Raw genomic sequence first — 22,049 nt, forward strand, 5'->3', positions numbered from 1 at the left:
TGCTCCACCGCCGGGTTTGGGGTGTCGCCGCAGAATCCAAATTACAGGCACTGAGTGTGTCCACGTTCGTCGTTCGCCGTTCCCGACCTTCTCGTCTTCCACCTCCCCTGACTTTCCTCGACCTCGCCAATCATGAGTGCCTCCAAGGCGCAGTCTCAAAAAATCTTTGAGAAGCTGAAGCTGAAGCCCGCAAACAAGGTGCGCGACTCTCACTGCCTACTGCCCACGACTCAAAACAGTCACCCCGCCTCCGTCTCCAGCGTGTTTTGGTCATTGTTCACTAATACCCTCCTCGCTGTAGGTATGCTTCGACTGCAATTCTAAGAATCCGACCTGGTCGTCGGTGCCTTTTGGTATCTACCTGTGCCTTGATTGCTCTGCCCACCATCGCAACCTCGGTGTCCACATCTCCTTTGTTCGCTCTACGAATCTCGATCGTATGTATCCCCAAGCGCATTTATACGGATCATACTATCCACCGAGGAACGGAGGCTGATGCTATTTTTCCAGAGTGGCAATGGGAACAACTACGAGTGATGAAGGTTGGTGGAAATGAGTCTGCGACCAAGTATTTCCAATCACACGGAGGATCCGCGGCCCTGGCCAGCAAGGACAGCAAGGTCAAGTATACATCCAATGCGGCAGTCAAATATAAGGAGGAGCTCAAGAGGCGAGCTGCGGCGGATGCGCAGCAGTCAGTTCCCCTACTTGGTTGTTTGTTTTGGGATGCTGACAAGGTCATAACATAGGCACCCCGAGGAGGTTATCATCACTGATATTCCTGCTGGCACCCCGTCCGACGGCTCGGCCACCCCTGCCGGTGAAGACGATGATTTTTTCTCCTCCTGGGACAAGCCCTCGATCAAGCGCCCCAGCAACCCCCCGTCTCGTACTGGAACGCCACCCGTTGTGAGCCGAAATGGCTCCCCCTTCCTGAACGCCGGCAATGCGAACGGGTCACGCTCGAAGTCGCCCCTTTCCGCGTCTGAGGAGAAGGCTACCTCTCCCGCCCCGACCGCCATTCGCCCCTCCTCTGCTACTCGGAAGACTACCGCCGCTAGCGGCGCTGCGAAGAAGAGCGTGCTAGGAGCCAAGAAGGTTCCTAAACTCGGAGCGAAGAAGGTGACCGCCGCAGATATCGATTTCGAAGAGGCCGAGCGCAAGGCCAAGGAGGAGGCTGAGCGCATCGAGAAACTCGGATACGACCCCGAAGCCGAGAAGGCTGAGGCTGAGGCGGCCAAGACCGTTGCTTCTACCACCACAATCACTTCTCCCACTCCCATCAGCCCGAGCCGCGGCGGATTCGGTGCTACTAGCAGCGAGCGCAACTCGAACGATGTCGAGCGGCTGGGTATGGGAATGGGAAGACTTGGGTTCGGCCAAGTGTCGAAGCCTCCGGCCCCTAAGAAGCTTGGCTTCGGCGCTGTTGCTCCTGCCAAGCCTGCTGCTGATGGTAATCTCCCTGTTCGCACATGATGTTTTCTACGTACTAACTGTATAACAGATGAGGAGCTCGCCCAGACCAGGACCCGATTCGGCACTCAGAAGGGTATCTCGTCCGATGAGTTCTTCGGCCGTGAGCGCTTCGATCCCGCTGCCCAGGCCGAAGCCAAGTCGCGTCTCCAGAATTTCGATAGTGCGACCTCGATCTCTAGCAGTGCCTACTTCGGCCGGCCCGAGGATGACGTTTCCGCGATGGATGACGGCTACGGAGATATGGAGGCTGCGGCCAAGGACTTTGTCCGTCGCTTTGGTATCACCGCTGGTGACGATATCGAGAACTTGTCTCACCTCGTCGGCGAAGGAGCCACAAAGCTACAAGGTACGGACTTCTCCTATATATTCCAAATTATCTAGCTAACGGAATCCCAGGTGCTATCCGCAACTACCTGAACAACTAAATTTGGCATATCCCCGGACCTCAGTTCTGTCGTATCGATACTTAGCAAGCCCATTGATCCCTTCCCGTGATGCGTCACGGATACCTGTTTGAAACTCACCGTCATATTATTCCAATTTTCTTTTCTGTGTTCCCATCTGCATCGATGAGTGGCAGTTGAGCAACAAAATTGGGTGAAATTGCTGCCTGGCATGGTGGACGCATTTTCCGCAACGCTTTTTCCTTTGTTTGTTTCCTTGGTAGGATTTGAGTTAATGAGAAAATCTATGAATAGCTATGTTTTCAGGTCACTTTGTATAATCCTAGACAAAATGCACATGTGGCAAAATTACACGAACAAGGCTAGAATCGATGAACTCTATGAACAAGTGTAGGACTCGAAGTTACATTGGCCAAGAAACAAAGGTACCACTTGGATATACCCTCGGTCCACGCAGACCGAATCGATTCATGATATTGTAATCCGTTCCATCACAACTCCACCTCTATACACCAATCAAATGTAAACTCCATGATGAATGAAGAAACAATACACCTTATCTCATACAATGTTGAAGAAGAAGAGAAAAAGCCACAAGCTTAAATCAATATGCAACCACTCACTCAACACGATAAATAGCATCCGCCACTCTAGCCGCCTGCCACATCTCATGCACATCATGCACTCGAACAATATCCGCTCCACCCGCAACACTCGCCGTGACGGTAGCAGCCGTTCCCCAAACACGTTCACGGGCAGTCTTCACGCCAGTAATATGCCCAATGAACCGTTTTCGACTCGGTCCCATCAGCCAGGGGAGATACTCCAGTCCCTCGGCGGCACGCAGCTTTGAGAGCTCACGCAGGACCTCTAGGTCCTCGGGCTGGTTTTTCGCGAATCCAAGACCGGGGTCTAGGATAATGCGCCAGCGTCGAATACCAGCCTCTTCGGCCGCGGCGATGCGCTCGCGTAGCTCGGAGGCTACCTCTGGGATGACCCCATTGGGATAGTCCGCTAGTGTGGTCATTGTCTGCGGTGTTCCACGCATATGCATAAGGATAATGGTCTTGTTGATCCGTGCTGCTGTGTTCAGCATATCGGGGTCGAGGGTTCCGGCTGAGACATCGTTGATGATATCTGCACCGGCGGCACACGCTGCTTCAGCCACGCTGGCACGGTACGTATCGATACTGATGGCGATGTGTGCCGCTTCGGGAATGTTAGCCCGGATGTGTTTGATTGCAGGGACTACGCGGGCGATTTCCTCGTCTGCACCAACGGGCTTTGAGCCCGGGCGAGTGCTTTCTCCGCCGATGTCGATAATCGTTGCGCCTTGAGTGATGAAGGTGCGCACTGTTTCGGTAATATAGGTCATGTCATGGGGGGAGTGTTTGCCTCCGTCAGAGAAGGAGTCTGGGGTTAAATTTAGGATGGCCATGATGTGAGTGCTGCGCTTTGGATCTGTTGCGTGCAAGGTTGGGAATTTTGGCGAAATTGGGATTGTTGAGAAGGGGGTGGGCGATGGTGGGGGTAGAGATTGAAGGTATTCACTGTATGTATGTGTGTTCTTCTCTGATTGAGGCGGGCGTTCGTGGGGAATTAATCTGGGGATAGGTTAGCCCCTTGTATTGAGATATCCATGTATATGGTTGAGACACACTGGCAGAGAGGCCGGAGAACGAAGTCTCGTTCCAGCATTAAACTATGCGGGACATTGAGACGCTCGTGGGAGAAGACCTCTTGATCATACAATAAGATGTCTAGGTCGATTGAGCGTGGACCCTTATCAATAAGCTTCTTTCTACCCAACTCAATCTCGATGGACTGGAGGGCATCCAAAAGCTCCATTGGTTCAAGAGTAGTTTCAACCTGATAGCTGTTAATATTGGATATATCGTATTCTGACTACACACTTACCTCGCAAACTCCGTTCATGAATGGTGCTTGGTCCAGCACATACATAGGCTCTGTCTCAAAGAGTGAGCTGGTCCTCTTAACCTGGATGTTGGCTCGGTCCAGCTCAAGACAAGCCTTTTCGATCATTTCGATGCGATCTCCGACATTACTGCCTAGCGCAATAAATGCCCGGTGGGACACAGGACTGCTCCGTACTGGATTCATGGTATCGTCCAAACGCGTTCCTTGCCCACATGAAAATCTCCTCGCGTGAGTATTCGGGTCTGACAGCGGGGTTAGACGCTTAGGTCGGCCATTTTCAGGACACGAGGGTGAAATCTCGCGCTTCCCCATAGAATAGTGCCCTAACGGTATTTAGTCTCAGGGTCGTTTTGGTTGTGTAGAAGGCAAGATCTAAGAAATGCATGTCCCGCATTTTTGACGATACAGATACATGACCGATAAGCCCGTTACGGAAATGAGGGAGCAACCTACTCAAGCTCGCGAACGACGGGTTACTTTAATCCAATGTCAGCTGCAATATCTTTTCTCTTGATCATTAGGAACTTGCCTCTTCGTCCAGGTTCCATCGGAGGGCCGTTTCCAATGTGACGCGGTCGGAGGGCCCGGCAAATAAGAAAACCTCCTAGCTGGTTTCAATGCACTCAATGGAAATGAATTATTGCGAGCACAAGTCCATGACGGTGCCCCTAGGCAGCTAGCAACTCTCGAGCTCATTCTTGTGTCAAAACGTTGTAGATGGACACAAGGCGAGTGTACCATAAGTTAAGTCGCGTGGACGTCAGGTGAGTTAATGCCTTGATGCCTTGATGCCTTGATGCCTGAAATACGAGGTGCGAAACTGTCATGCGACGGCAATCAACGCGCCCCGCAGGCAAATGGGCCTCGGCTCATTGTGATTGTACCGAGTAACCTGTCCCTTTTAAAGTGTCCGCTTTCCCCGGATTTCTTTTTTCTCCATCACATCCAAAATGGCTTCTCCTCGTATGTTTGTTCTCTACTTTGTGCCTGACAGCTGCTAAACATCAACAGAGGTTATCCGTACCCCCATCACTGATCTGCTCAAGATCAACCACCCAGTTCTGCTGGCTGGTATGAACGTGGCCGCCGGCCCCAAGCTGGCGGCTGCTGTCACCAACGCTGGTGGCCTGGGTGTCATCGGTGGTGTTGGCTACACTCCTGAGATGCTCAAGGAGCAGATCGCCGAACTCAAGAGCTACCTGAACGATAAGAACGCGCCTTTCGGTGTCGACCTGCTCCTTCCCCAGGTCGGTGGCTCTGCCCGCAAGACCAAGTAAGTCTATCTTGAAACGTTTTCGCGGGAATCGTTGTTGACCATGTCCTTCACCACTAGCTACGACTACACCAAGGGCAAGCTTAACGAGCTCGTCGAAATCATCATCAAGGAAGGTGCGAAGCTCTTCGTCTCCGCCGTTGGTGTTCCCCCCAAGGCTGTCGTCGATCGCCTTCACGGCGCCGGTATCCTCACCATGAACATGATCGGTCACCCCAAGCACGTTAAGAAGTGCCTTGAGGTCGGCATCGATATCATTTGCGCTCAGGGTGGCGAGGGCGGTGGCCACACCGGTGATGTTCCCACCACTGTTCTCATTCCCGCCGTTGCCAAGCTGGTCGAGGGCCACAAGAGCCCTCTGACCGGCCAGCCCGTCCAGGTCATTGCTGCTGGTGGTCTGTATAACGGTAACTCCGTCGCTGCCGCTCTCATGCTCGGCGCCTCGGCTGTCTGGATTGGTACCCGCTTCATTCTGTCTGATGAGGCCGGTGCTCCCAAGGCTCACCAGGAGGCTGTCCGCACTGCTGGTTTCGAGGATAATATCCGTACTATCATCTTCACTGTATGTCTTAGTCATACCCAAGCTTCACGCACTATAGTCGCTAACATGTACAACAGGGCCGTCCCCTCCGTGTCCGCAAGAACGCTTACATCTTGAACTGGGAGGAGAACCGCGCTGAGGAGATTAAGACACTCACTTCCAAGGGTGTCATCCCCGTCGAGCACGACATGGAGAACCTGCCCGATGATGCTGACGATGATACCCTTGACAACGCGCGTCCCTTCTTGATGGGTAAGGTATCTGCTGTCGTTAATGAGAAGAAGTCCGCCAAGGCTATCGTCGACGAGCTCGTACAAGACGCTGCTGCACTCCTCAAGAAGGGCAACCAGATGGTCTCTAAGCTGTAAATAATGATCACTTCTTTTTCTCGCTCATAGCTTGGTCCAGTGTGACTAGCTAAATATTACCACCACGGCAGTTGGTCGATTGCATTTGCACTTCTGTGAATTCATGTATTGTTCGTATTGGAGGGAATGTATAAATTACTTGCTGCCTCCCGAGACCGAGGTCCAACCTATATAACCGAGAAAACTGAAACCACCCAATATCCAAAAGCATATGCAAATGTGCCGTCCGCTCAAGCCGCGTTCATTTCCAAGCCAATCTTAGCTGCCAGCTCAAACGCCTCCGCAATATCCGCGGGCTGGCTCAAGAAGGGAGAATGGGAGGTTTTGCACCGGTAATGACTGCAGTCACCCAAAGAAGCAGCCATAGCTTCTTGAATTGGGAGACAAGGCTTGATCACTCTCACAGAAGATGTAGATGCGACGAAGATCATGCCAGGGCTCATGAGCAACCCTAAAGGCAGCACATGAAGTATGCGTGAGCTTAGAAATCCACTTCTTCTGATCTTCCTCGGAGAGATCGTGATAGAACACTTGCTCTTCTTTAGATGATCTGCAGTAATCACCCTGAAATCGGAAACCGTCAGTCGCCCCAAGCCTACCTAGTATACAGCCGATATAACCTACGTCAACCTTCATCACCTGGTATAAAGCCGATATAACTCACCTCAACCTTCATTCACGGCAAAAAGTTCCCACCAAGCATATCCAGAAGACCAGTCCTCTTCTTGGCATGAAACAAAGGCGGCATCATCTGTAAGGCCCGTGTTTGGGGACTTTGCTCCAATGGATGGGAGTGCTAGTGCGACGCTTGGATATCCATTGGATGTGAAAGTGATGCGGACTTCATTGAAGTCCTCATCGAAATGCTATGATAATGTTCACTGAAGTAGTGGGAGTATGATTGCGAATGAACTTGTACAATCAAACGAGACTGAAAATCTCTAGGTATTCAGAGTCTTATGTGATCGATAGCATCGATAGAGTTTCATCGGATGGGGTCAGTTCGAAATCGAGCTCTGACCTGGCGCCCAAATCAAGTGGGTATGAGAAGCTAACGAACTACTTTTTCGTCTGTTAAGGTAGCTTTGACACCCCCAGGATCCATTCATATGCCCCATGGGGCCGAGGAAGCCTCATTCGTGAGCATTGTGAAGCCAATGGCAAGTGCGGGTTATCAGCTAAGGTTTGATGGCTGGATCGTCTCCCGTCCAGTGAGTTTTGTTTCCGATGTGGGCCTACTTTTCGTATCCGATAGTTGCATCTGGGCCGACAAGTGTCCTTTTTGTCGGGAAACGGGTTGTGGGGATGCGGGATTGGCGGAGAAGTGGCTGGAGACCTCGGGCAATCTTCGGGATGTCGGGATATCTGATGATGAGCTGTAGTGGATTTAATCAATTCTGCATGCAGGTAGTTTTCTTAATGTGCTTTCTCAAGCAAAGGCATAGGCCTTTATGCTGAACCGCGCAAGGTCTGTAATTGATGTTAGGGTACTTGGGTGTGTGCAAGATGCGACATGCCCGCAAGGCTCACTTGAGAGCCCAATAGCGTCTCAATGCTCAAGTGCCTTTTGTTGTCGCGATTAGAATCGCTCAAAGTGATAGACCCATCCTCATTGCCGAAATATGCCCGTACAATTAGGGTCATCAGCATAGTCTCGAGGGAGCTATATCGCTTTGAGTGTTTGACCGATTGGCAACCCTGTGTATCCGATTCTATCAAACAAAATAGACGAATAAGCCCAGTATGCGAGCCTAGCTGATAATCGAGGCTACACTCCAGCTTTCGAAGTCCAATTGACGGGTCACTCCAAGTGTACGAGCCAATTTCCCCTTGATGGAGGAGAATAGCAATTGCGTCGCAAGGAAGTGTCTTTCGGGGTTCCTGTGTGTCGATAGTCTCGGTCATTCAGGTAATGGAAGGTAGTCCTGCCGAAAGATTGTTGTACGCGAAGCTGTTCCAATTGCTAGCCAGATGTTGGCACGAAACGAGAACAGCATCAGTAGACGCGATGACAGTAGCGAGGTGAAGCAAACTTGTCAGCCTCGATGCCACAGTGTCAACTACGCCAGAAGCAATGACGCAGAATCATGCTCGGGAAGGTTGTCATCAAAATCCAAGAAGAAAGTGCAAACTCTCTGATAGTTCATACCTCGCCAAGTGTTTAAGTGGCATCGTCAAGGCATCATGAATGGTCATTCAATATCCAGTAAAATGTATATAGTAGCCATCCAGAACTGCCAGCAAGCCCGGAGGGGTCGGGGGTCTCTTGGCTTGGTTCAGACCACTGAAGACAGGGCACTGATCGGGAGAATCTGCCCCTGAAGGCTCTGGGACTTGAGGGCCGACTGAGAGAAGGTCACGTCAACATTGCACATGTGGTGGTTCCCGGTTTATAACACGCAATTTTCTTTTCAAAAACAGCTGTTCTAGAAGATTTCCATCTGAAGATGTACTGAGATTTGCAGGAAGGGATCGTTTGATGAGGAGGTCGTGGTGGTGCAGTTCACATCGACAGCGACGAGGGAGGAGCGAAAGACGATTCTGATGACGGCGGTATACGTTTCGGCGAGATCGAGGGATCAATCTAGAGACAGATGACAAGCATTTGATTCTGTTGCCAGGTCTTGTTAGTGAGGCTGAGAAGAAGACACCGATCAGGCTCAATGGCGTCCGAACGAAGCATCCAGATCAACACTCATAGATACCTTCTCGAGCACCATATCGCGATTCAAACGAGAGTTTCACCATCAGTACACCTTTCTCCATGAGCTTATCAGGTTGAGACCTCTTTGGAGATGCCCAGATACAATCTACGACGAATCTATCACCCCGATCGAGGGAGGTGGAGGAAAGTGGGCGAGTTGATACAACTCCGCCGCCTGTCCCCCCTTATAACCATCAATCAGCGGCCTGCATGCATCAATCTCAAGATAACATCCTTGTTTTGTCTATCAACAGCCTCCTATCATTAATTTCCAGCTTTCTAAACATCTGTCATCAGATAACGAAGGACAACTCCGTCGTACATCACCCAGATACGATAGGCAAGCAAAGTCATGATACTCGATTGGGGAGATCCACAACAATACTTGCGGCGTGAGAAACTTCGAGACCCGGCATAGACCGGGGCGTTACTGAGTCCGAAGTCTTTCCTCAATTATGGGCAGTCTTTGTTACGGACGCAAGTATGGAGTTGGTTGAGAATGGACATGCCAAGGGCTCCGGTCTCGGGCGCTGCTCCTGATAGACCGAGGCAATTAGAAATAACTATGAATCACAAACGTGCACACTCCAGAAAGTTTCATTTCGCTACCAAGCTGGCATTCCCCAAGCCCCGATGGACACGAGAGGGCCCGAGATACTTTCTCGCTCTCGTTCATGAGGGAGAAGATGGAAGCGAATACGATGCGGGCGTACACGGAGATGACATTGAGCATGAGAAAATCAATATTGTCATTCAAGGGAACTGCTATGGAGAGTCTGGCTAAATGGTAGAAGACCGAAAAGGTATGTCTACAAAGTAGCGGTATAGTATCCTGACTGGTCTAATTTCCCAGCCAAGAAGCCCAAGCATTCTCCAAGAAATAAGAGGGTAAACAAGCATTCCAGAATACCGTCCGTTTCATCTCGCATGAATCATGATCAGGTCTTTGCTGCAATGACGAAGCGAGTTCATCTAGTTCCGGTGATCACGCGCAATTACCGCCACCCAGATTCCGAACAGACCGAACAGGTCCGCAGATCGTGATCCAGCCCCACGAATCTGATAGCAAGGCACCGGGTCACCGGGGGACTCCGAAATCTGCAGTGTCAGTATATACCGGGATTGAGACTATGCAGGCACGAGTACAGCCCGTAAAAAGCAATACGCAAAAGCAAGTTGACAAGGCTGAGGGGCTCGGAAGTCAATTTGGCATTAATACGTAACCGAAAAGAAAAGGCCTCATTAGAATAGAGGTGGATTGATGTGCCTAGCGCTAGCATATTACACGAAAAGATCTCTCAGCAGATCTGGGGAGGGACCCGATCGCACCAATGGTAGATGCAACGGTGATCTCCGCTACCACATGGAAGACGGGGACTGGAGCCCCAGGATCCATAGGGCGTGTACTGTAGAGCATAGAGAGTCGAGATGGCTCTGTTCTGGACAATATGGGCGGTATGACCAGCTGGAGGGCGGCCCTGCATGATCGCGATAGAGGAGACCCACCCGGTTCAACCTGCTAGATCCAGATCCGGAGACACGGGCACCCTCATGATGTTCGTGGTCGCTATGGCCTTCCTAGTGCCGGTAGGACTTGGCCTTAGACCCAATGGGCTCGGTTGGAAAGGGTTTTGCCACGCCTATTGTCCCACGGGTTAAATTAAGTTGGGGGATCTTCCCCGCACGAACTAGGGGTTAAGAGTAGGGTAGGTAGGGTAGATAGAAGAGTGGAAGGTTCGACGCATATCGGCGTCCCCCGTCTGACAGGAATGAACTGTATAGAAAGCTTACTGAATGACAAGCATAGGCAGGGAAGCCGGGCGCAGGATAGGGGAGGGGGTGGCCAATAACGCGATAGATAGAACCGTAGATAGAAGGAATAGCAGATAGTACTAGGCATGTCAAAGCTATCACGGACGTATTGTGGGCCGGCTCTTATCGGGAGGTCTGACCCACGGTCTTTATTGGAAGCGAGGGCAGTGAAACGGAGCGAACCACTTGCACGAGACTACCGAATCAGTCCGAGTGAAACCTCGGACTGCTGATAAGCTAGGGCGTGCCGTCGTCGCCTACGATTGGATATTTCGGCCCGTTTGGTGGAGCTCGAGGCTTGTCATTTGCTTCTTTCCAGAATTTTTCGTCGGGGGCCCACGCGACAGGCCCGCGCTATCTTCTTGCCACACTCGGTGGGGCGACGCGCACTGTAGAAATTTTGTCGCGACTATATAGCATGCCTCGCTGCCGGTGGAGCTCGAAAAAAGAAAGATGTGACTGTGCGGATTCCTTCCTTCCTACTTCAAATCTGACCCTTGGGTTACAAAAGAGTTGAGCTGAGCCGAGCTCATTCTTTGCTCGTCCTTCCCTGTTGCAGTATAGACACCCTGCTCCCCTCACCACTATGATTGGCTTCGAGTCACGAGAGGCCGACCTGGAGAAGGCGCCTCAGGTCGACAACGCGTACGAGAGCCGCAGCAACGACACCACCGAGATCTACGAACCTGGCCACACCAATGCTGTCCCCGGCGAAACCTTCGAATATGGCAACTCGCTCTATGCGAAGATCCAGCGTCTCGCCGGTAAGATCAACGTCGAGCAGCGAGGCATTGAGCGTGTGCCCGCGGAGGAGCAAACGGATACCTCCTACTTCAACATCGGCAGCATGGTGTGTTCTACTCTTTGACAGCCCAAGGGGCTTCCCGCTGACCAGACCTAGTGGCTGGCCGCAAACATGGTCGTGAGCTCGTTCGCCATTGGTGTGCTCGGCAAGTCCCTGTTCTACTTGGGCTTCGTTGATGCCATCCTCGTCTGTATCTTCTTCAACTTGCTGGGCGTTTTGACCGTGTGTTTCTTCTCCTGCTTCGGCCCCGCCTTCGGTTTGCGCCAGATGGTGCTCTCTCGTTTCTGGTTCGGATGGTGGCCAGTCAAGTTCGGTAAGTTCGGGTTGCATTGGTGAATCGTACCGGAAAGAAAGCCAGTCCTAACTTATCTACCTCTATAGTGGCTTGTCTGAACGTTATCGCCTGTGTCGGTTGGTCTGCTGCCAATGCCATCGTCGGTGCCCAGCTCCTCAATGCAGTCAACAGTGATGTTCCTGGTTACGCCGGCATCCTCGTTATTACCTTCGCTACTCTCTTCATCACCTTCGCCGGATACAAAGTCGTTCACGCTTACGAGTACTGGAGCTGGATCCCCACCTGCATCGTCTTCATCATCGTGCTCGGATGCTTCGCCCACTCCGGTGATTTCCTCAACCTTCCCATGGATACCGGCACCTCTGAGCTCGGTAATGTCCTGTCCTTCGGCTCGACCATCTACGGCTTCGCAACTGGCTGGACTAGTTACGCCGCCGATTACACCGTGTACCAGCCGGCGGACCGCAGCCGCCGCAAGGTGTTTGGTGCCACCTGGCTCGGTCTGATCATTCCCCTTCTCTTTACTGAGATGCTGGGCATCGCCATCTACACCGCCACTGATCTGAACGGTGGCGTCAACAAGTACGCCGCCGGTTACACAGCCTCCGGTAATGGTGGTTTGCTCAACGCCGTCCTCGAGCCTCTTGGCGGATTCGGCAAATTTTGTCTGGTCATTCTGGCCCTGTCCATTATCGCCAACAACTGCCCCAACCTCTACTCCGTCTCTCTGACCCTCCAAGTTCTGAGTCGCTACACCCAGCGCGTGCCCCGTTTCATCTGGACTTTCCTCGGCGGCTGTGCGTCCCTCGCCATCGCCATTCCCGGTTACTCGGACTTCGAGACCGTCCTGAACAACTTCATGAACTTCATCGCCTACTGGCTTTCTATCTACTCCGGAATCGCCATCGCCGACCACTTCGTCTTCAAGCGCGGTTTCCGTGGATATAACCCGGAGATTTACGACCAGCGCGATAAGCTTCCCATTGGAATTGCCGCTAGTATCGCGTTCTGCTTCGGTGTCGCCGGTATGGTTACCGGTATGAGCCAGACGTGGTTTGTGGGTCCGATTGCCCGGCACGCTGGTGCTCTGCCTTATGGTGGTGATGTCGGTTTCGAGCTTGGCTTTGCCTTTTCGTTTACCGTGTATTGTGCCTTGAGACCGTTTGAGCTTCGTTATTTCGGTCGATAAGCGGGTGTTATATTCTTGTACATAACTTGGGTTGGAGTGTTTGGGATAACATATTATATTTTTGCGTCAGTTCCGAGGTTTGTGGGACTGTTTATAATTGAACATGCATGGACATTGACATTGGCATTACCTATTTCCAACTATGATTCTTCAATTATATTATATCATTGGCCCTATATCAACACTGCATATCCCCGTGGGGGTATGCACGGGTAGGGATTCCATAACCCATCCCTCTTACTGACAACAAGCAAGCCCCTGGCACAAACTTCCACAGACGAACTCACACTCCTCTGAACTCTGCCGCTTACGGCGTCTAGCCCCACCCTGTATATCCGCACCGGATATTCGCTTCGCCGGAATCTCCGGCTGAAGAGTCAAAGAGTGGATTCCATACGCATGGAAGCACTCACGAATAGTCTTTGCCAAACCATCAAAATCAAGCATCGCATCATTATCCAACACCACGTGCGCCGATGCAAGAGATTTCGTCTGGTTCAAGCGCCAGATATGAAGCTCGTGGATGGAGCTGACACCGGGAATTTCTTCGAGGTCGTATTTCACATCGTCGTGGTCGACGCCTTGGGGCGCGCTTTGGAGGAGGATTAGGCCCGCTCGTTTGACTTGGAAGGTTTTAGGGTTAGCGGATATGAGACGGGGAGATGGCATGAAACGAGACCCAACGAAACGTACTGAGTGGGATTGAAGATAGGAAAATCATGATTGCAATTCCCATGCTTGCGGCTGGGTCGGCATAGTAACGCCCTTCATAGTGGGCGAACCAGATCACCGCGGCAGCGATTATGACTCCGATGTTATTGGCGCAGTCGCCTAGGACGTGGATAAGGACGCCCATCATGGCGAGGTCTCGGTTCGAGCTGCGGGTGTTGTTTGATGCATTTGTGTGGTGTTTGTGGTGCATGTGCTATTTCTGTTAGCATGAAGGAAGTCCTTAAAAGGCATGACGGTACTTACTCTCTCGCTGACTAGACTGATAGAGGCAGAGCCCTCGTTTGTCGTCTCATGACTGTGGCCGTCGTGGCTGTTATGATCATGGCCATGATCGTGATCTATGTAGATGTCAGTGGTATTACCCAGGTATCGCTGTGGTAGGACTTACCATGCAAGAACATCACGCTGAGTATGTTCAGACCAAGTCCCACGCAGCCCATAACCAGGACTAATTTCGGCTGCTCGACTCCTGGAGTCAAACTTTCATTAGTATTGATTAGACGGCATGCGAGAAGCCCAACCCACGTTGTAAAGATACAAACCGCTCAACCGACTGCAGAAAGACACTGATTCCAAGGCCGAATAGAAGAGCTCCATTGAAAAAGGCACCGAGCAGCTGTACTCGTTGCCAGCCGAACGTCAGTGCTTTAGGGTGTGTATTCTTATCTGCGACCTGTAATGAATTAGTTGTGTCACAGAAAGAGCTTCTGGAATTAACATACTATCGCCGCAGCTAGAGCAATAATGAATCCAACAAGATCATTGAGCTGAAGCATGTCAGTCCCGTCAACAAATAGCCGTCGATCAACATACATAGTGAAACGCATCAGCCACCAATGCGAGGGAATGTGTATAGAAACCCACTACCAAGATGTCATATTAGCTTTAATCGGAAATTTCGAGTTGATGGACTAGCTCCGCGGCTCACCTGAGATCTCCGCTACAAAGAAACATGAGGAAATGCAAATGACGGCACTTAGACGCTGGATACGAGATAGTTTGAACATGGCTGGCGCTTTCTTCCCAGGAATATGGTCTGGGGAGAGTCTGGGGAGAGTCTGGGTCTGCCCCTGCTGCAGGGAACGTGATCGATCTAGAAAGGGCAACTCTAAGTTCGGCCTTGTTTCTAAGGCTGCAGGTGGCGGGCTCTGTGTAACGTTGTGACTCATCTGCTCCAGGCTGCCACGCTTTTAGATGCCCACGTGTGATCCAGGAGGCTCTGGAAGCAAAGAGAATGAAATATTATGGATTGAAGAGTCTAATGGTATTGCGTTGTGGGGTGCATCATGGAATTGATGTTACATACATTCAAGGCAGCCGAAATATCCCATAAGATTAGGGAGGCGCAACGCTAGCATTATCCGTAAATCGGACCACCGTTCCATTCCGGTGAGTTGATTTGTCCCAGTGAGACGAGCAGAGTAACCACCCAAGTGCATCAAAATGGTCCTCAGCCACCCTTTGAAAAGAGATCGACAAATACATGTAACCAGGGTTTTCACTACACAGGTACAATGGAAGACGATAATTTATTCAGCGGAAGGTCCAAGATTGTTATTTTTTAATTTTCTGTAGGCTACCTACTACTTCGAGGTTATGGGCTGTTTTGTAGCTGCTACTTTTAAAGTATCTCTATTTTTTACTTCAAGAATTATTCTTCTTGTGTACAGGATTAGATTCACGGGGGTCACTTTACAGTTGCTTATATAAAGATTTGGGGAAACGCGCTATCGTTGAATTGTGAAACCCTATTTGCGGGTATCTCTTAATGTAGGGTGTACGCGAATTTTGCGGAAAGAAATCTGCAGCTATATTACATGCCCGTCATCAGGTGCTTCCTTGACACCTACACAGAAAAGAAAACGTTGGATATTGTCTTAAGTGCCACGAGAGCCCGCAATTGAGCGTCAATTGCTGCACCGGAGCTCATTTTTGTTTTTATTGCCCTCACACATCTGCTTTCCTTGTCCGGTGAATGTAGGTATCTTCCCACCACGTTGACTTGTATGATTACACATATCGATGCAAAGTCTGAACATATAGGCTAGTTGTATTGGGGGAAGTCAATGTTTAAATGAGCAGTTGTCAACAATCTGATCGTTTAGCTTTTGCAGTCTCTTTTGAATTTCTGTCTAGGACTGACATGAGTTCTCCGCTCGCATTCCTCGGCCTGATCGAAAAACACATTGACTCTCGATTTGTCAAATATATCAACGATCTGGACCCATGCATCAACGAGAAGTCCAAACATGCCTGTTTTCGTGGCAGTCGCAAAGTCAGTATGCATGACCACAGTCTGCATAATAACTACCCAGTACGGTAGTTGCCGGAGGGCGTCGATTGTCTCGGCAGTAGCCTGAATAGAGAGCCGAAACCAATCAAACATGAAAGAGCCCCCGCAAGCCCCAGCAGCGCGATAAGCCGGACTGTGGAGTGGACTACCATCGCTCATAAAATCTGTTCCGTACTCAGGGTCCAATTTAGGTGAATCGGGTCTCGTAGAGGATCGAGCCATGAGAATATGAGGGTGTTAGAGGACCAATCGAGCTCCAGGCCTGGAGATAACGCCTGATGGCCGTCAAGCTTATGGACGCGGTATGGCATACACACGCCAAATGACGAGTCGCAACTCAGCTAGGAGCTTGGGGAAGAGATGCAACACCCGTTTCTGGGTGGTGGAGGACATTTGGCAAAGATGGGGCCCATGATCTTCGGAACAGTCTGGCATAATCCTGGTGAAGTTAAGGCCTTTTGCATTCTGACCGGCTTCGCAAACTACGGATTGCTCAAATCTACGGCGCGTAATAGAGACCACTGAATCGAAACAACTTTAACCACTTACCGACCACCCTACCGCCTCTTTTTTCTGTCTCCCTCCGGTGTCAATCACAGAGGCTGGAGTAGTCTTGTGCAAGGCAATTTGTATGGTATTCCACATTCTTGCCTTCTCTTTGGTCGTGAGTGGAAATAGAAATAGGGAGAACAACTTATTCAAGTCGAATGCTAAACACTAACTTGGGAGGAGGGTGGCTAGATATACTTTGCAGGTGCAGAATAGCCGTGCTACAAAGCCGTTGGGCGGTTAAGCGACGGCTCGCCACAGCAAATTTACGAGTAGAAAGGCGGCTGTTCTTGGCTTCAAAGGCGGTCATAATCGTCATCGATTTCACAGGTCCTCATATTCTACAAGTGAATCATAGAGTAGAAGACTGAGTTCTAATCGAATACTTGATATAGTCACTCGGCGGACTAAAAATTTTACTATGCCTAGATCCTCAGAACTTGTTGTCCACCCAACTCTCTAATACTGCAAAATAGATTTTTTCGCCGAAGCGAAAACTCCCATGGTTCTCTCAAATTGGATTAAATTACATTTTTAGCCACTACCGGCAGTACGCCTTGTCAACTATAAAGGAGGGGTGTCATCAGCCCGGAGTTAATGGTGGAGCTAGGCGGATCTGATCAACCGATAACTATACTGCTGACACCTGGTGGAGTACACGCGCATCGGATATTCTATATCAGACTACTGCGGAGCCAACATTTCATTTCTTTGCTAGGCGAGAATATCAATAGTCCAAGGAAGTGCTGAGTATTTTACTTTTCCAAACGATACTTAAATGTCACGCTGCATCCATTACTGTCAACAATACTCTTCATTCTACTCCGAATCATAGATTCAATCGACGTGAGTCTTCGAAATGGCATATCTAACAGCCTCAATATACATTTGAGTACTGACTTATCCTGTCCTGAAGCTAGACTCGAATTACACTCACCGCCATGTCGAACCCTCAATCTCTTGTCATCAAGAACGGCTTCAAGTCGGACGCCAAATGCATCAAGCCCACCGAAACTTTCAGTGGCGATGTCTATCTGGATCCTATCCATATGGGAAAGGATGCATCTATCGCCAATGTCACGTTCACACCCTGCGCTCGCACCCACTGGCATACTCATGAGAAGGGACAGATGATCAAAGTTATCGCTGGTAGTGGCTGGATTTGTGATAAGGGTGAAATTCCCCAACGGTTGAAGACGGGGGATGTTGTTTGGGCTCCCGCTGGAACTACGCACTGGCATGGAGCAGATAATGAGAGTATCATGACTCATTTTGTCCTCGGCATTGGGAGTACTGTCTGGCACGAGGCTGTCACCGATGACGAATATAGCCAGAAAGATAAGATCTGATAGTGCTATACTCCTCATTACGGTAGATGGTGCTTTGTGTTACATGCGAAGGTTCTATGAGGTCAATCTGATCAATCAATGAATACCATTGCATAATTCAAATTTCAGAACCAACAAATACAGCCTATAGCCTTGAAGCCACAGTGACGGTGATGAAATACAGCACTGCATCTCGGTCACTGTCTTCCAAATTTATTGGCGCTCTCCATCCTGCCAAGCACATTATTTGTTATTCGCTGAAGTCCCTGTTTCTTGATCACGATTCACAAGCCGGTAAAAAGCTGCTAAGTTGACATTCAGGGGCACGATTTTAGCGTGAACTTTTACGAGCAGGCTTCTGTTTATTGCCAACCTTTTCGGTCTGTGACGCATCTGGAACCTTGGCTTTGGGTTTGGTATATGGACCGAATCGAAATCTGGGACGGGCGACTCTGACAGGCCCAGGGTTAGCAGGGCTGCCACAAGGGCGGCCTCCACCCAGATACCTAGGCCATTGAAATAATTATAGAATGAACGGGCTTGCTGGCGGGGCATGTTGGGCAATCTTCAGAGCCATTTCTTGATGAATCAAGGACTGGAGAAAGGTAAGTTTAGGAAATCATGTTAAATTCTATTCCATCCTAGCGGCGCCCCTCGAGGTCGCTTCGTAAGTCACCGCAAAGACGAATAAAATAGCCTTTTTCCTCGGTAGGTACGCTAGGTCGGGACTTGATTCCATTGAAATGTACCTGAGCCGGGCTACTGTATCTAGAAGTCTTAAATCACCTCATAGATCTGGTACTAGCTTATGCAACAAATAGCGAAGAGGCACCACTTTATTTCACTCGAAGTAGGTTGAGTCCACAGATGACTCCAATTCAAGAACTGAATTGACTTTATCTATTAGAGATACGAAAGCACTGCAACCTTTGCCCTGACCTCGATCGAACTCTCCGAGAAAGGATCCCGGTCTCACAAGGCAAGGATGGAGAAGACTATTACAATGTCTCATACAAGATCCTTGCCAACTACTACTCAGCCCATTGCGACTACTCGCTCTGGTTCCAGGATAAAAACCACGGTACCATCAAAGTTGACTATCTCTAAGGCTTCGCCAAATGAGACTGCTTGGATTGTCTGCCCTAGTGAAAGACAAAAAGAGCTTTCAAGACCTTGGCAGATTGTTCCTTGGGGATCGATATTGCAATCTTTTTGTATTTTGCGTTACTTGCTGCTCTACAAAAGTTAAATGGGTTAGGATGGAAAATGGCTGAAAATGGAGATGAAAGGGACTCGACAGGGATCGGCACGACGACGAACTTTTGTGCAATAGGTCTAGCTCAGTAATTGCATTGCGTTTCTTAGTTCATTCACACAATGCTTTCCTGATAATTTCAAAAATAGAAGTAGTGCCCGAAAAATCTACCGACACCTGAAAACTGAGGCAGCATATGATCACATGACACAGGGCGCACCAGCCACAGTTGCGCCACAGCAAAATCGCCGCGAATCGAAATCCACAACGGATTCGCCTTTGAAAGAAATCCCAGAAATTCAGCAGTTACCGCTTCACACCACCACACACCATGTCTAAACTCGGGAAGTGAGTACCGACTGCCCAAAATCCCTCCAAATCTCTACTCTAACCATTTTTTCAAAATTTACAGCCGTGCCGACTGGGCCGACGACGAGGAATTCGATGACCCCTCCGCGCTCCCCGCGCAACAAGTGATCACGAACAAAGATGGCACCAAGACCGTCATCTCCTACCGCTTCAACGATGACAACAAGAAAGTGAAGGTTACCCGCTGCATCAAGACCTCCGTCGTCCGCGAACACGTCAACCCCCAGGTCGCCGAGCGCCGCTCGTGGCCCAAGTTCGGTCTCGAGAAGGGTCACCCCCCGGTCCTACGTTCGACACCACCTCCGTCGGCGAGAACATTGTCTTCCGCCCTAGCATCAACTGGAAGGCTCAAGCCAAGGAGGCCGAGAAGGATGGCGGTGAGAAGGGCAGCATGAAGGATCAGCTCAAGGACAAGAAGGTTAAGTGTCGTATTTGTTCCGGAGAGCATTTCACAGCTCGCTGTCCTTTCAAGGACACCATGGCTCCCGTCGAGGAGCCCACTGGTGGCGCCGAGGGCGCTACCGAGGAGGAAAAGAGTGGTACGCTCGGCCAAGGCTCTGGAGGCTACGTTCCTCCTCACATGCGGAAGGGCGGTGCTGCTGCTGGCGAGAAGATGGGAGGACGCTTCGAGAAGGACGATCTTGCGACTCTCCGTGTCACAAACGTACGTCCCTATATCCTGGTGGCGCTTTGCGGCCCAATTGCTAACTTATCTTTTTTTGCTACAAACAGGTCAGCGAGTTGGCAGAGGAACAAGAGATGCGGGATCTCTTCGAGCGGTTCGGTCGTGTGACCAGAGTTTTCCTTGCCCGGGACAGAGAGACCCAGAGGGCCAAGGGCTTCGCCTTCATCTCCTACGCCGATCGGTCGGACGCAGAGCTTGCTTGCGACAAGATGGACGGCTGTATGTTTTCCTTCTCCTTTTTCCCGCAATCACTAACACTAACATACACTCTTTGCAGTCGGTTACCGCCACCTTATCTTGCGCGTGGAGTTCGCGAAGCGCACTTGATCTGTTTTTCGCCTTTCTTACGACATTTCTCGCTCCGTTTCCTTTTTCTTTTCAGGCGGGCCTACCTACCTCTTGGGTGAAGCTCTTCTCTTTTTGTACTGTATGATTGATTGATAATGATGATGCCTCAAAAGACACCATGTCATTTATTTGCATTCGTCAGTCTATACAAAAGCAATGGTTGAGAGATTCTTGCATGATCCGTTTCGTTAATAGAGAATGGGTTGCGTACCCAGTTCCAGCATACTCCAATAAAATTATGGTTACTGCTTTGCTTTGTTTATTTTGCATTGTTTACTTGCCAATTGTCCCAAATTTCCATCTTTAGACTCGCCATACCGCCTAGCACTTCGCAGGGTGCTATGAAAGCCTTGCCCTAGGTCATCTACAAATTCCGTAAAGACTCATTGCAGCTGACACGCGCTGCCTGCTAACAGGGATTATCGATAACTTGGTATAGTTGCATATAACTCGGCGAGGTCAAGACAGCCGCTGCGCACGAATCATGAGTCTTCATGTGAACGTTCAGGGGTTCCTGTCATCTGGTCGGACGTCGTCCACGTAAAAAGCAGCTCAATGAGCTCATCAAGCTCAGCAACAGTACCAGAGCAGTGCCAGGATAGTCGAGAGCATGAATCTAACTTCGCTCCCTGCAGATAACCACTCGGCCGAAGTAATGACAAGGTTGCGCCCCCAAATGCATGTTCGAGACTATCTGCTCCCGGATCCCCGATTATGCACTCAATTGCAACAGCGTCGATCTATCTAGATCTCCACGAGCGCATGTCCCTCGACAGCATGAGGGAGTAATTTCCCGAAGGCGGATTGCGGATTGGGGTTGCATCGCGTGGTATCCTTGATTCCAAACAGGAAAGAGACTTAAAAAGCTTACCTGGGATCTCGCATTTGGCCCCATCGTTGACCCGCTAGGAAAAGCTCATGTTAGCAGGGAAGGGCATGCATTGGCTTGTTCGGTTTTGGTCCTTTTCTTGCAACTCCACCGCATCACTAGGCCGCCAGATTCTGTCTGCATCGCCACTGCGGCATGCAGTATGACAGGAGAGCAAAGGAGAAAGGCGTTCGTGACGTTCTCAAGCTCCAGTGGCACTACGGAAGACCCCGGTCTTGAATGAGGACGTCGTGAGACGGTCCCGAATCGATTGACGAGAAGGGTGTTTTTTCGTAAGTTCACCCTGTTGATTTTGTGCCGTTGAGCAAGTTTTGTCAAGGTCCTTCTCCTGTGCTACCTGCTTTCTTGTCCGGGTTGGCTGCTGCTGTTCGTCAGGGATGGCTGGTAAGGGCTGAGATGGATTATCACGATATTGAGCCTAGGCGATGCTTCTCCCGTGCTGTACGGACGTTTGGGCGCTTCCGCCGGTCTGCAGCCGACGCCATCCAAAGTATGTTGGCCTCCTGACAAGCTTCTGAGAGACTCCAGCCGATGGCGGGCCAATTGGAATGAGTACAGAGGCCCGCGATCCTTGTTTCTCTGGTTTTTTCCAGGGTTGTCATCTTAAACCCTTGTCGGGGGAGCGTTAGAAAGCTGCATCTCCCCATGACGCTATTGCAGGACTTCCACCGTGATACGATCACTGCCGATGGCTGAAAGTCCAGAGCGCTCAAGAGATAACGAGACTGGCATCGTGTCCAATGAGAGCCTCGTAGGGTTCTGGTGAAATCCCATTTTTACACCGGAATGTGACAAG

General features: G+C 50.4%; 7 protein-coding genes across 7 annotated transcripts; 5 read left to right on the plus strand and 2 right to left on the minus strand.

Moving 5' to 3' along the window:
- Positions 1–132: 132 nt before the first annotated feature.
- N7443_004891 (ADP-ribosylation factor GTPase-activating protein) lies at positions 133–1,901 on the plus strand (the record flags this gene model as incomplete). Its single annotated transcript, XM_056884947.1, has 6 exons — positions 133–198; positions 302–437; positions 511–694; positions 750–1,453; positions 1,505–1,822; positions 1,873–1,901. 6 exons carry the CDS (start codon positions 133–135, stop codon positions 1,899–1,901), a joined length of 1,437 nt encoding a protein of 478 aa, XP_056743225.1.
- A 598-nt stretch (positions 1,902–2,499) lies between these two features.
- Positions 2,500–4,130, minus strand: N7443_004892 (folic acid synthesis protein; the record flags this gene model as incomplete). Its single annotated transcript, XM_056884948.1, has 3 exons — positions 2,500–3,484; positions 3,541–3,749; positions 3,798–4,130. The coding sequence occupies 3 exons, from the start codon at positions 4,128–4,130 to the stop codon at positions 2,500–2,502; spliced, it is 1,527 nt and encodes a 508-aa protein (XP_056743226.1).
- A 638-nt stretch (positions 4,131–4,768) lies between these two features.
- Positions 4,769–6,000, plus strand: N7443_004893 (NAD(P)H-dependent flavin oxidoreductase; the record flags this gene model as incomplete). Its single annotated transcript, XM_056884949.1, has 4 exons — positions 4,769–4,781; positions 4,830–5,091; positions 5,152–5,653; positions 5,710–6,000. The coding sequence occupies 4 exons, from the start codon at positions 4,769–4,771 to the stop codon at positions 5,998–6,000; spliced, it is 1,068 nt and encodes a 355-aa protein (XP_056743227.1).
- Positions 6,001–11,102: 5,102 nt separating this feature from the next.
- On the plus strand, positions 11,103–12,805 carry N7443_004894 (cytosine permease; the record flags this gene model as incomplete). Its single annotated transcript, XM_056884950.1, has 3 exons — positions 11,103–11,366; positions 11,418–11,634; positions 11,703–12,805. 3 exons carry the CDS (start codon positions 11,103–11,105, stop codon positions 12,803–12,805), a joined length of 1,584 nt encoding a protein of 527 aa, XP_056743228.1.
- Positions 12,806–13,048: 243 nt separating this feature from the next.
- On the minus strand, positions 13,049–14,544 carry N7443_004895 (cation diffusion facilitator family transporter; the record flags this gene model as incomplete). The annotated part of the gene is made up of 8 exons (XM_056884951.1): positions 13,049–13,428; positions 13,499–13,730; positions 13,781–13,875; positions 13,926–14,006; positions 14,063–14,210; positions 14,260–14,304; positions 14,351–14,400; positions 14,466–14,544. Coding segments are annotated over 8 exons (1,110 nt in total), but the record flags the coding sequence as incomplete, so codon positions are not given.
- A 2,776-nt stretch (positions 14,545–17,320) lies between these two features.
- N7443_004896 (cupin domain-containing protein) lies at positions 17,321–17,728 on the plus strand (the record flags this gene model as incomplete). Its single annotated transcript, XM_056884952.1, has 1 exon — positions 17,321–17,728. The coding sequence occupies one exon, from the start codon at positions 17,321–17,323 to the stop codon at positions 17,726–17,728; it is 408 nt and encodes a 135-aa protein (XP_056743230.1).
- A 1,527-nt stretch (positions 17,729–19,255) lies between these two features.
- On the plus strand, positions 19,256–20,343 carry tif35 (translation initiation factor eIF3 core subunit g; the record flags this gene model as incomplete). The annotated part of the gene is given in 5 exon segments (XM_056884953.1): positions 19,256–19,310; positions 19,375–19,650; positions 19,665–19,995; positions 20,064–20,235; positions 20,294–20,343. The coding sequence occupies 5 exon segments, from the start codon at positions 19,294–19,296 to the stop codon at positions 20,341–20,343; spliced, it is 846 nt and encodes a 281-aa protein (XP_056743231.1). The 5' UTR covers positions 19,256–19,293.
- Positions 20,344–22,049: the final 1,706 nt, after the last annotated feature.

This window comes from Penicillium atrosanguineum (genome assembly GCF_028827265.1).
Source record: "Penicillium atrosanguineum strain IBT 20685 chromosome Unknown utg000003l_segment0_segment0, whole genome shotgun sequence".
Classification (NCBI taxonomy): Eukaryota; Fungi; Ascomycota; class Eurotiomycetes; order Eurotiales; family Aspergillaceae; genus Penicillium; species Penicillium atrosanguineum.